Here is a 12,335-nt window from a genome sequence, read left to right as displayed (position 1 = left end):
TCACTGAGGCCACCCATTCCCTCCTTGTCCCCCTTTCACTCACTCAAAAAAGGAAAAATAAATGTTTTATACGTCCAGGCATTGTGCTAAACTCTTGAGAACACAAAATCAGTATCATTTGAGGACTTCTTACTGAGCCCTGAAGGGCTGGTAGGCAGCGGTTAAGAGTTTGGCTGCTAACCAAAAGGTCGGCAGTTGGAATCCACCAGCTGCTCCTTGAAAACCCTACAGAGCAGTTCTGCTGTGTCCTGTAGGCTCACTATGAGTAGCAATTGAGGGCAGGCAGCGAGTTTGTTTAACTTTGCCCCAGGCCCAGGGGCTGCACCCACTGCCAAGTCACAATAATAGCTTACATTTGCTGGAGCTCTTTCCTCCTCTATCCCATTTATCTTCACAACAACCCATGACGGGTGTTATCATTATGCACCTCTGTTTTTATACGGAATAAGCAAACAGGCTCAGAGAGGTCAAGCGGCGTGCTAAAGGCACACAGCTAAGTGAGAGGCACAGCAGGCATCTCAAACCACCGCCTTTTGCCCAGATTCCAGTCCAAAACTGGACAGTGACCACAGGCGCGCCAAGCCATTTGAGCGGCGTCCCACCCCAGCACCCCCTCCAAATAAGCCCCGCCCAGCTCTACCCCCAGCGACGCTCAGAAGCCCCCAGGGGTGGGCCGGGGTGAACTTTCTCTGCGCAGGCAGCAACCGCGGCCTGACGGAGTAACCACCAGGGTCTTGGAGTGATGGGAGGCGGGCCGGGGGCGGGCAGGCCGGGGGCGGTGAGGGCGGGCGAGCCGGGAGGGGCTGGCGAACCTCGTGGGGAGCGGGGGACGAGCCCCGGGGAAGGTGAGCGGAGAGGAGGGGCGAGCCGAGGAACGAGTGGCCCTGCGGGGTGGGGCGCGAGCTGGGGGGCGGGCCAGCGATTGGGGCCGAGAGGCGGGCTCCGGGGTAGGCCGGGCTCTTCGGCGTCGGGCGGAGCAGCCCCGCGTGGGAGGTGCGAGTTTCCGCACAGGCGCGCAGCATGGGGCCCCTGCCCCGGACCCTGGAGCTCTTCTACGACGTCCTTTCTCCCTACTCGTGGCTAGGTTTCGAGGTGACGCGGGGCTGCAGGCCGAGGAGGGTGGGGATGGGCCTCATGGTCAGGCGCCGCCCCGAGCTCGGCCTCGCGAGGAGCCGGCTAAGGTCGCTGTGTTCCACCCGGGCCAAGTCGCTCCGGGCGCGCACTCCACCGCGGCAGCGTTCCCACGGTGGTCTGGAAGCTGGGAGGGGGGACACCCCCCAAAAGTCGAGAAGAGTCCAGGACCCGCCACTTCGGGCCAGGTGTCAGTTTTGGGGGTGGGGGGCAGGAAAGGAAGAACAGGCCCAGGGGCAGCGAGGCAAGCGCCCTTCGTGGTGCGGTTTTCCAAACGTGGAGTTTGTCCTGCCAAACGAACAACCTAGGGGTCCCCAGTGCCTGTCCACTCCGTGCGGCCTTTTCCCTGGCCTGGCAGTCACACAACCCCCTCTGCTCCCCTCACCTGCTCCGCAGGTGCTGTGCCGCTACCAGCATATTTGGAACGTGGATCTGCAGCTGCGCCCAAGTTACATCTCAGGCATCATGAAGGACAGCGGTAGGGGGCATGCCTGCCAGCTGTCCCAAGCCCAGGATAGGGTCCCCCAGCCCGGACCCTTAGGTGTCTCTCACCACCACGTCCCACGTCCCACCTGCAGGAAACAAGCCGCCCTCCCTACTTCCCCGCAAAGAGCTGTACATGACCAATGACCTTGAGCGACTGCGACAGCATTTCCAAGTTCCCATCCATGTCCCCAAGGATTTCTTCTCTGTGGTCTTTAAAAAAGGTGATGATAGGGGAATTGGTGAGGGGTGGAGGAGTCCGAGAGAGCAGGGCCAGGAAGGTGGGGCTCCAGGGCGGGGGATTGTGGAAATTCTCCATGGGGAGCCTCAAGGTCAGAGCTGGGCAAGCAGGAAGGGGTGGGAAATAAAGGGCAGGGGGCAAGCAGAACATCTGGTGAGTGGAGAAGAGGTGTCTGAGTGCTGCCGCCTGCAGGGAGCCTGTCCGCAATGCGCTTCCTCACAGCCGTGGACCTGGAGCTCCCGGAGATGCTGGAAAAGGTGTCCCGCCAGTTGTGGATGTGCGCCTGGTCAATGGTGAACGCGGGCTCCTACCCAGGTGGTGGGAGGCTGGTGACCCTGGATGACCTCTGACCCTCCCCCCAGACCCTCCACTCACACCCCTCCCTACCACCCCCTGCCTTCCCAGAATGAAGATATCACCGACCTCCAGAGCATCCTGGCGGTGAGTGCCCCTCCACCACTCACCTCCCAGGGAAGCTGAAAGGAGCCCACCTTGGGGAATGAGGAGAACAACAACCTTCCCGTTGAGTGGGAGAGATCACAGTCACTTGGGGAGAATGGGTGTCCGTGTTTGAGGGGACAAATGACTGAAAAATTGGAACTAAGAGGACCCCCAAAAATATGATGGTGAGAGGGAACAAGTGCACAGGTGAATTGCATCTAGTAAAAGATGTGCAGCGCAGGGCCTCCAGAGGGAAAGGGTAAAGTCCAGGCAAGGCTTGGCCCCACAGACGCTACCACAAACCTTCCCAACAAGCCCAGGTGAACACAGATGTCAGAAGAAGGCTTTTAGGAAAACGAAAAGACAAACCTAATACTAAAGCCAGAATTAAACAGAAGCCGGGAAACCAGTGGAAATGGCTCAAAACATTGACATCTGTGCCAGGCATAGATGAGGCCATAGAAAGTAAAAGTTTTTCTTAGGGTTATTTTCTCAGGAAATATAAAGCAATATTTTTCCTTCTGCTTACAAACAATACCAGTTGCTGTGAAGTTCAAATCCAACTCCCAGCGACCCATGTGTATCGGAATAGAACTGTTCTCCACAGTTCTGGTCTTCAGTGTCTAATATTTCAGACGCAGATTGCCAGGCTTTTCTTCTGAGGCACCTCTGGTGGACTCAGACCTCCAACCTTTCGGTTAACAGCTGAGCAATTTAACCATCTGTGCCACCAGGGTGGTTTTTACAGAACAGAGTTTGGGCATATTAAAATTTGATACGTAAAATGGCAGATCACACAAAGCTTAAATGTACAAAGTAAAGACTGGTCAGCGTTATCGTCCAGTGTTTTTTTTTTTTTTTTTTCTCTTGGTTATCTAGTGCTGCTATAACAGAAATACTACAAGTGGATGACTTTCACAAACAGAAATTTATATTCTCTCACTGTCTAGGAGTCTAGAAGTCCAAATTCAGGGTAGCAGGTCCAGGGGGAGACTTTCTCTCTCTGTTGGCTCTGGGAGAAGGTCCTTGTCATCAATCTCCCCCTGGTCTGGAAGCTTCTTAGCACAGGGACCCGGGGTCCGAAGGATGAGTTCCATCCCCAGCACCGCTTTCTTGGTGGCATGAGGTCCCTTCCACACGGGAAGCAGAGCTGCCTCAGTCTCAAAGGGTAGGATCACGACCTGTCGGGTATCAAAGGGTGGAACCATGACCTCTGGGGTCTCAAAGGGTGGGGCCATAGCCTCCTATATCTCAGAGAGTCAGATCTTCACCAACTCGGTTCTGGAGTGTCGGGCTGCTGTTCACGAGTGCCAGCAGGATGGGCCGGATCCAGTGCCCATAGCTGAGGGGTTGGGGCTGCCATCCCCAAGGGGTAAAAGAACAGGGCTGAGGGGATGGGATTGCCATTTAGATGGACTAGGAGAATAGGGCTGCCCAAAGCCGAGAGAGCAGAGTTGCCTTTCCAGTGGACTTGGAATACGAAGCTGAAGCCCAGGGCTGAGGTGCCTCCATCCAGAATCTGAAGAATATGGCCAACACCCACAGTCTGAAGGGCAGGGCCATTTCCTAAATGGTCTCAGAGAACAGAGAATTATTTTCAAGCTTTGAGAGCTAATGTAATGTGTTCTGCTGACTTGCTTGGTGCCTATTATTCCTTCTTTCCCTCCAGTTTCTCCCATTTGTAATGGAAATGTCTACCTTGTGCCTGTTCCGCCATTGTATTTTGGAAACAGATAACTCGTGTTCTAGATTTCACAGATGGAAAGGAATTTTTCCCCTGGATGGAATTTGGACTTGGAGTTGATTTAATACTTTTGGGATGATATGATGGGGTGAAAGTATTTTACATGTGGCAAGGACATGAATTTTGAGGGGCCAAAGGGTGGAATGTCATGGATTGAATTATGTCCCCCCAAAATATGTGTCAACTTGGCTAGGCCATGATTCTGAGTATTGTGTGGTTGTCCACCGTTTTGTGATGTCATATGATTATCGTATGTGTTGTAAATCCTAACCTCTATGATGTTAACGGAGCCCTGGTAGTGTAGTGGTTAAGAACTCAGGCTGCTAACCAAAAGGTCAGCAGTTTGAATCCACCAGCTGCTCCTTGGAAATCCTGTGGGGCAGTTCTACTCTGTCATATAAAATTGCTGTGAATTGGAATCGACTCGATGGCACACAACAACAACCACAACCTGATGTTAATTAGGCAGGATTAGAGGTGGTTATTTTATGTTAATGAGGCAGGACTCAATCTACAGGATTAGGCTGTATCTTGAATCAATCGCTTTTGAGATGTAAAAGAGAGAATCAAGCAGAGAGAGTGAGGGACCTCCTACCACCAAGAAAAAAGCGTTGGGAGCAGAGCCAGAGCACATACTTAGGACCCAGGGTCCCTGCATTGAGAAGGGGAAGACTGATGACAAGGACCTTCCTCCAGAACCAACGGAGAGAGGAAGCCTTCCACTGGAGCTGGCACCCCGAATGCAGACCTCTAGGTTCCTAAACTCCGAGAGAATAAATTTCTGTTTTTAAGGCCATCCACTTGTGGTACTTCTGTTACAGCAGCCCTGGGGAACTACGGCACCCCCTCCAGCAGCCCTGGGGAACTACGGCACCCCCTCCAGCAGCCCTGGGGAACTACGGCACCCCCTCCAGCAGCCCTGGGGAACTACGGCACCCCCTCCAGCAGCCCTGGGGAACTAAGGCACCCCCTCCAGCAGCCCTGGGGAACTAAGGCACCCCCTCCAGCAGCCCTGGAGAACTAAGGCACCCCCTCCAGCAAAGTCTATGTGTAATATTTAGCTTGCTTTATCACTGAATATTTAGCAGTCATTTTTTATGTTATTTAAAACTCCTCGAAAGCATAATTCTCAATTACTACCTAGCATCCCATTCAGTGGGCTTCTTTCTGTTTACTTAACCATGTCCCTACTGCCAAACATTCACTCTGGTAAACAATCCCCTAACAGAACTCAGTCAAAGACGGTGTCCCATTGCAGTGGACTGCATGACTTCTGTGTCCCCCCCCCATGTGGGGTGTCAGTTTGCAGTGCTGCTTAACCTTGGCTGCACATTAAATTCACCTGGAATGCCTGGGTGCCACCTGCAAAAATTCTGATGCGATTGTTCTAGGAATGGGCTGGGCAGCAGGGTTCTTGAAAGCTCCCCAGGAAATTCAAATGTGCAGCCATGGCTGAGAACCACCACTTTAACAGAAACAACAGGACCCCAGACAACCACAGCAAACCCTAGACCGAAGCCTTTATGGTTCCTTTGAAGCCAGGCAGGTGGCTGCAGCCACATTCCCTGCTTGGAAAATCCTCAGGAAATTCCATAGTGATTAGAGTCCAGCCCTTGACTCAAAGAACCCAGAGATACTCAGGGATTCGGAGATGGATGAAGGAACGAGCCCTGGACTTGAATTCAGGGGCACAGATTCTGCTGTCGGCTCTGCTAGTTAAGCTCCTGAACTCTCTTTGCTCTCTGGACCTTGGTGTCCCCATTTGTGAAATGAAGAGGTCAGGCTAGCTGGTTTCTAAGATGCCTTCTGGCACTACAGCTGTGACCCCAAGGCGCGTTGCTTTTCCTGTCAGCCTCAGGACTTTGGAAAAAGGAAGCAGGACTTCTCTTGGGAAGGATAGACCTTGGCATCATAGACTAGTAAATGCATTGCAAGGAAAACTTGGGGGCAGAAAATATAAAGACCCGTTTGTCCTCCTGAGGTCCATCCCTTCTAATGCAGACATGGTGTGTCCCCCCCACTGTACCACCTTAGGCTGCAAAGGAGGCCGGGATGTCTGCAGACCAAGCCCAAGGAATTCTGGAAAAGATCTCAACCCCAAGGGTGAAGAACCAGCTCAAGGAGACCACCGAGGCTGCCTGCAACTATGGGGTGAGGGACCCTTACTTGTGTTTCCAACCCTGATCCTGAGGACAGAGGCTGAGGGTCTGCTGGGTCCCCACACTCTGTCCCAGCACCTACTCCCCAGCTCTCCCTGAGCCCCAGGAGAGGAAGGGAAGGAGCTGGATGGTGAGAGGTCAGGGAAGTAGAAGGCTCTGGGGATCAGGGTATCTCCTACTGAACACTGAGAAGCCTCCAGCTGCATCTGTGCACGCAGACAGTGCTGGCTGCCGGCCTCACCCCCAGCCCAGTAATCATCCCCGCTTTGCCCCCTCTGCCTTCCAGGCCTTTGGGCTGCCCATCACCGTGGCCCACGTGGATGGCCAAACCCACATGCTGTTTGGCTCTGACCGTCTGGAGCTGCTGGCACACCTGCTAGGTAAGTCAAAGTTTAACGCCCCCCCCATCACATCAGCTGAGCAGAGGGCCGGGGAGGAATGTTCTTGGCACTTCCACAGCCGAGCCTCATCTTGACACGGGCTGCTGGCTGTCGGGCTGCTGGCTGTCGGGGAGGCGAGCTCTCACCTTGCTGCCCTGTAAAACCCAACAGGGCTCTCCTGAGAAACCCCTGGGGGTCTTGGAGGGAGGAGCACCCTGATGACAGTGTGCAGACCCTGTGGTTTTTCATCCAGGAGAGAAGTGGATGGGTCCTGTGCCTCTGGCCCCTGGCGCCAGACTGTAGGAGCGCCCCAGGAAGCAGGCCATCTACCTCACCCCCACCGCCACCGAGTACCAGATCTGAGTCCCTGCCTGACCCGGTGGGCCTGTAGCCCTGAGCCGTCTCCCCACAACCCCTGGGGTGTGGGAGGGCTGTTTGGGACATGATCTTCCCTTGGCCACCTTCCATTAGGACCTCCAAGATCCCCAAACTCTGCTTCTGCAAAATAAACCTCAGGCATTGCGCAGAACATCTAGGCTGTGGTGTCCTGTGGTCTCGGTGTGTTCTTGTGTCTGTGTCTTTCACCTGCCCACTCTAGGGTCTTTGGAGAAGCAGCCTGGCTGGGGAGGTGGGGTCCAGAGAGCAGAAGCAGCCCCTCTCTCTTTTATGCAGAAACCACCTTGGCCTCTGGGTCAGAGACAGAAGGACTTTGCAATTCAAAGTTTGCACTGACTGGCTTCTGAGCAGCTGAGTGCCTGGAATGGGCCAAGCTCAGGGCCAGGGGGTGGGGGGAGTATGGTGGGAACTGGAGCACTTGCCCCGCTGTCAAAGTCAGTCATCTGCCCCAACGGGAGAACGAGGAAAGACCGTGGGGGTCACCTGGAGCTGCCGAAGCCCAGGGGGCTGCTCATTGTCTCCTGTCTCCCAGCCCTCCCCAACAGGCAGGCCCCAGGAACCCCACACTTCCCCCTGGCCTCTATAATAACCCTCGCTCCCACATGAATCCATGACTTTCTGTCTCCCAAATGTTTATCCCAAGTCCTGGCCTCTACCCGTGCCTCCAGTGCTATAACCAGAGGACCTTGTGTTTAAATGGTGTGTTAATCTTTCTGAGAACAGTGTTAAGAAGCCGAAGCCACACTGGGGAGCTATTGGGACCCAATGCAGAGCTTCAGAGCTGAGGGGCTCTGGCAACGGGCGCCATCTTGCTTTGTTCCCTTCTTCTTTCTCAGCTCCAATCCTGTTTCCTCTTTTATCCCCTATCACTTTCCATCTTCCTTCTCTCTCCCTTTTTCCATTATTCCAACAAACTCCAGGATTTAAATCATCTTTTCCGAGCTTATCTGTGAAGTAATGCCAGAAATGTATCTCAAAATAAGTTTTTCTTCCTTCATGTACAACCTACTATGTTTTTGTTGTGAGCTGTTGAGTTAATCCCGACTCACAGTGGCCCTATAGGACAGAGTAGAACTTGCCTCTAGGGTTTCCTGGGCTGTAATCCTTACAGGAGCAGATTGCCAGGTCCTTTCTTCTGCACAGCTGCTGGTGGGTTCAGTGAGTTCAAGTGGTGGACCTTTCAGTTAGCAGCGAAGCGCTAACTATACCGTGGTAACTATACTAGAGTACCACAGCTACTATACTGTAACCAAGAGGACAGGGAATGTTTAGCCTTCAAAATCAGGGGGAAGAAAAAGAAAATCATTGTGGCATCAAGTTCAAACAGAAGGTAACTTCTCACGTATCAAAGCTGCAGAGACCAGGCCAAGATGGAGACCAAGTTGTAGGACACTTGTCTCAACACTGTCGGTGAAATAAAAAACTGAAAACTTCAATATCTAGCCAAACGTGATGGTACACCCAGGATTAATGTTTCATAGCCATCAGAGATCGCGTTTGTGGAGAACTTTTCAGAACTTTGGAAATTCTTAGGCTATAAAGTTAATTGGAGAAAAGAGCCTGTCCAGCATTGTCTTCTGTCCACACCTTAAAGTGTCCAGCACAGCAGGTGAACAAAAAATGTTGAATCCAAGTGTCGTGACTCACTGTTGTTCGGGGAGTGAAGGGGGCAGGGGAGATGTCAACTGTTACGGTTTCTTTAGAGGGCAAATTTCACTTTCGGGAATTCTTCCAGTTTATTCATGTGACTAAAGACATAGAAGGAGACCTTGGAGATATTGCGGGTTTGGTTCCAGACCGCCACAGTAAAGCGAGTCGGAGGAATGTTTTGGTTCCCCAGTGCATATAAAAGTTATGTTTACACTATACTGCTGTCTATTAAGTGCCAATAGCATTATGTCTAAAACGACGTACACACCTTAATTTAAAAATACTTTATTGCTAAAAGAAAAAAAAAAAAGCTATCACCTGAGCCTTCGGCCAAGTCGTAATCATCTTTTTGCTGGCGGAGGGTCTTGCTTTGATGTTGGTGGCTGCTGACTGAGCAGGGCGGTAGTCGCTGAAGGTTGGGGTGACTGTGGCAATTTTTTAAAAGAAGACAACAGTGAAGTTTGCCGCCATCGATTGACTCTTCCTTTCACGAAAGGTGTCTCTATCATGCGATGCTGTTTGATAGCCTTTTACCCCCAGTAGAACTTCTTTCAAAATTGGAGACAATTCTCTCAAAACTTGCTGCTGTTTTATTATCAACGAAGTTTATATAATGTTCTAAATCTTTTGCTGTTATTTCAGCAATGTTCGCAGCATCTTCACCAGGACTACATTCCATCTCAAGAAACCACTTTCTCTGCTCATCCATAAGAAGCAACTCCTCATCCTTCAACGTTTTGTCGTGAGTTTCCAGCAAGTCAGCCACACCTTCAGGCTCCACTTCTAGTTCTCCTGCTGTTGCTACCGCATCGGCTGTTACTTCCTCCGTGGAAGTCGTGACTCCCACAAAGTCATCCATGAGGATTGGAATCAACTTCTTCCAAACTCCTGTTAATGCTGATATTTTCACCTCCTCCCATGAATCGGAAATGTTTTTAATGGCATATAGAATGGTGAATCCTTTCCAGAAGGTTTTCGATTTACTTTGCCCGGGTCCATCAGAGGAATCACCGTCTATGGCCGCTATAGCCTTACGAAATGGATTTCTTAAATAATAAAACTTGAAAGTCAAAATTACTCCTTGATTCATGGGTTACAGAATGGAAGTTGTCTTTGCAGGCATGAAAACAACATTAATCTCCTTTTATCTTCAAATTCCTGGGTGACCACATGCATTGTCAATGAGCAATAATATTTTGAAAGGAATCTTTTTTTCTGAACAATAGGTCTCAACAATGAGATTAAAATATTCAGTAACATGTTGTAAACAAATGTACTGTCGTCCAGGCTTTGATGTTCCATTTATAGAGCACAGGCAGAGTAGATTTAGCATAATTCTTAAGGGCCCTAGGGTTTTCAGAACGGTAAATGAGTGTTGGGTTCAACTGAAAGTCACCAGCTGCATAAGCCCCTAACAAGAGAGTAAGCCTGTCCTTTGAAGCTTTGAAGCCAGCATTATCTTCTCTCTGGCCGTGAAAGACCTAGACGGCATCGTCTTCTGATATAGGGCTGTTTCAGCTCCACTGAAAATTTGTTGTTTAGTGTCGCCACTTTCATCAAGTAGCCGGATCTTCTGGTAACTTGCTACAGCTTCTACATCAGCACGTGCTGCCTCACTTTGCACTTTTATGTTATGGAGTTGGCTTCTTTTCCCTAAACCTCATAAACCAACCTCTGCTAGCTTCAAATGTTTTTTGTTTTTTGTTTTTTTTTTTGCAGCTTCCTCTCCTCGCTCAGCCTTCACAGAATTGAAGAGCATTAGGGCCTTGCTCCGAATTGGGCTTTAGCTTAAGGGAATGTTGTGGCTGGGTTGATCTTCTATCCAGACCACTAAAACTTTCTCCATATCAGCAATAAATCTGTTTCACTTTCTTAACATCCACGTGTTCACGGCGTAGCCCTTTTAATTTTCTTCAAGAACTCTTCCTTTGCATTTACAACTTGGCTAGCCATTTGGCACAAGAAGCCTAGCTTGCAGCCTATCTCAGCTTTCGACATGCCTTCCCCACTAAGCTTAATCACATCTAGCTTTTGATTTGAAGTGAGAGATACACAACTCTTCCTTTCTTGAAGACTTAGAGACCGTTATAAAGTTATTAATTGGCCTAATTTCAATAGTGTAATGTCTAAGGGAATAGGAAGCCCCAAGAAAAAGGATTGAGAAGGGGGGATGGCCAGTCGGTGGAGCAGTCAGAACACGCAACATTTACTGATTAAATTACTTTTATGGGTGCAGGTCATGGCACCCCAAAATAGTAACATCAGAGATTACTGATCACTGTAACGGATACAGTAATAATGAAAAAGTTTGAAATACAGTAGGAATTACCAAAATGTGACACAGAGACACGAAGTGAGCACATGCTTTTGAGAAAGTAGCGCCAATAGACTTGCTTAACACATGGTTGCCACAAACCTTCAATTTGTAAAAACAGCAATGTCCGCGAAGCACAATAGAACAAGGCATGCGTGGACATAGAAAGATATTAATTGCAAAATCCTGGAAACAATGTTTATGAGTTGGAGATTCATTAAATAAATTAATCATTCTTCCATAAAATAGAAACCTCTAAAAAAGAATAAGAGATGGAAAGAAATCAGAACAGTCCTTGATTGCGTGAATGCTCTTTATCTCGATCACGGCTTGGGTTACACAGGTGTTTGCTTTGTCAACGCTCATGGAATCGTCCACACAAAATCTGTTTGTTTTATTGTAGGAAATTATACTTCAAGAGAAAAAACAATTAACTGTAAACAAACAACTCTAGTCACTTTTATGCATGCTGAAGTATTTATGTGGAGGTGTACTAAGGTCCGCAGCCTACTTTGAAATACATTTAAATTTAAATATGTATGTATATGTGGATTCAAACTGCCAACCTTTTGGTTAGCAGCTGTAGTTCTTAACCACTACGCCACCAGGGTTTCCATATATGTATATACATATATATATATGTAAAACAAAGTGCACTTTGCTAACTAGGAAAACTGTCTTGACTTCATGTATCTAAATGGGAAAAACTGTATACCAGGTTGAGAAATTTGGGGTTCTTGTTACACATGATGTACATTAAGAACCTGGCTATTTAAAAAAAAAAAAAAAACATTAAAAAAGGTGTATTGATGGATGGATAAAATGACAGATATGTAACAGGCATACTAATAATTATATATGGATACGTAGGTGGATACGTGACAAAGCAAATACAGCAAAATGAGAATTGTACAATCTAGGTGGTAGGTGCATTGATGTTCACTGTAAAATTCTTTCAACTCTTCTGTATGTTTTTATAGCTCCTGATGTCTATTGATATTGATCTGTACATGTGGATAAAGAACGACCTGCAACGTATATCATTAGGTGGAAAAAGCAACATACAAAACAGCACCTATGGCATGTTCGTATGTACACAAACAAGGAAGTCTGTATCTGTTAGAGTCACATATTCATAATTTCTCTGGAGGGATACTATTGTGGGTTGAATTGTGTTCTCCAAAAAGATATGTTGAAGTTCTATCCCCCAGAACCTGTGAACATGACTTTGTTTGGAAATAGGATCTTTGAAGGTGTTATCAGTTAGGCTAACATGCAGTCACACCAGTGAGAGACAAGACTCAGAAGAAGACAGCCATATGGTAACTTAAGCAGAGATTGGTGTTTTGCTGCCACTGCACACCAAGGAACTCCTAGAAGCTGGGAGAGACAAGGA

At 49.0% G+C, this 12,335-nt stretch overlaps 1 protein-coding gene across 2 annotated transcripts; it reads left to right on the top strand.

Moving 5' to 3' along the window:
• The first annotated feature begins 964 nt into the window (after positions 1-964).
• On the top strand, positions 965-10,337 carry GSTK1 (glutathione S-transferase kappa 1). 2 transcript variants are annotated; one of them, XM_023541991.2, is made up of 8 exons: positions 965-1,092; positions 1,528-1,609; positions 1,710-1,838; positions 2,048-2,148; positions 2,261-2,296; positions 6,075-6,191; positions 6,486-6,579; positions 9,268-10,337. In XM_023541991.2, exons 1-8 carry the CDS (start codon positions 1,021-1,023, stop codon positions 9,369-9,371), a joined length of 735 nt encoding a protein of 244 aa, XP_023397759.1. In that variant the 5' UTR covers positions 965-1,020; the 3' UTR covers positions 9,372-10,337. The 2 variants fall into 2 exon arrangements, with proteins under 2 accessions (XP_023397759.1, XP_003422855.1); XM_003422807.4 differs by lacking the exon at positions 9,268-10,337 and adding an exon at positions 6,833-7,108.
• Positions 10,338-12,335: the final 1,998 nt, after the last annotated feature.

This window comes from Loxodonta africana, chromosome 8 (genome assembly GCF_030014295.1).
Source record: "Loxodonta africana isolate mLoxAfr1 chromosome 8, mLoxAfr1.hap2, whole genome shotgun sequence".
In the NCBI taxonomy this organism is placed as follows: Eukaryota; Metazoa; Chordata; class Mammalia; order Proboscidea; family Elephantidae; genus Loxodonta; species Loxodonta africana.
This window is presented reverse-complemented; position numbering and strand designations above follow the sequence as displayed.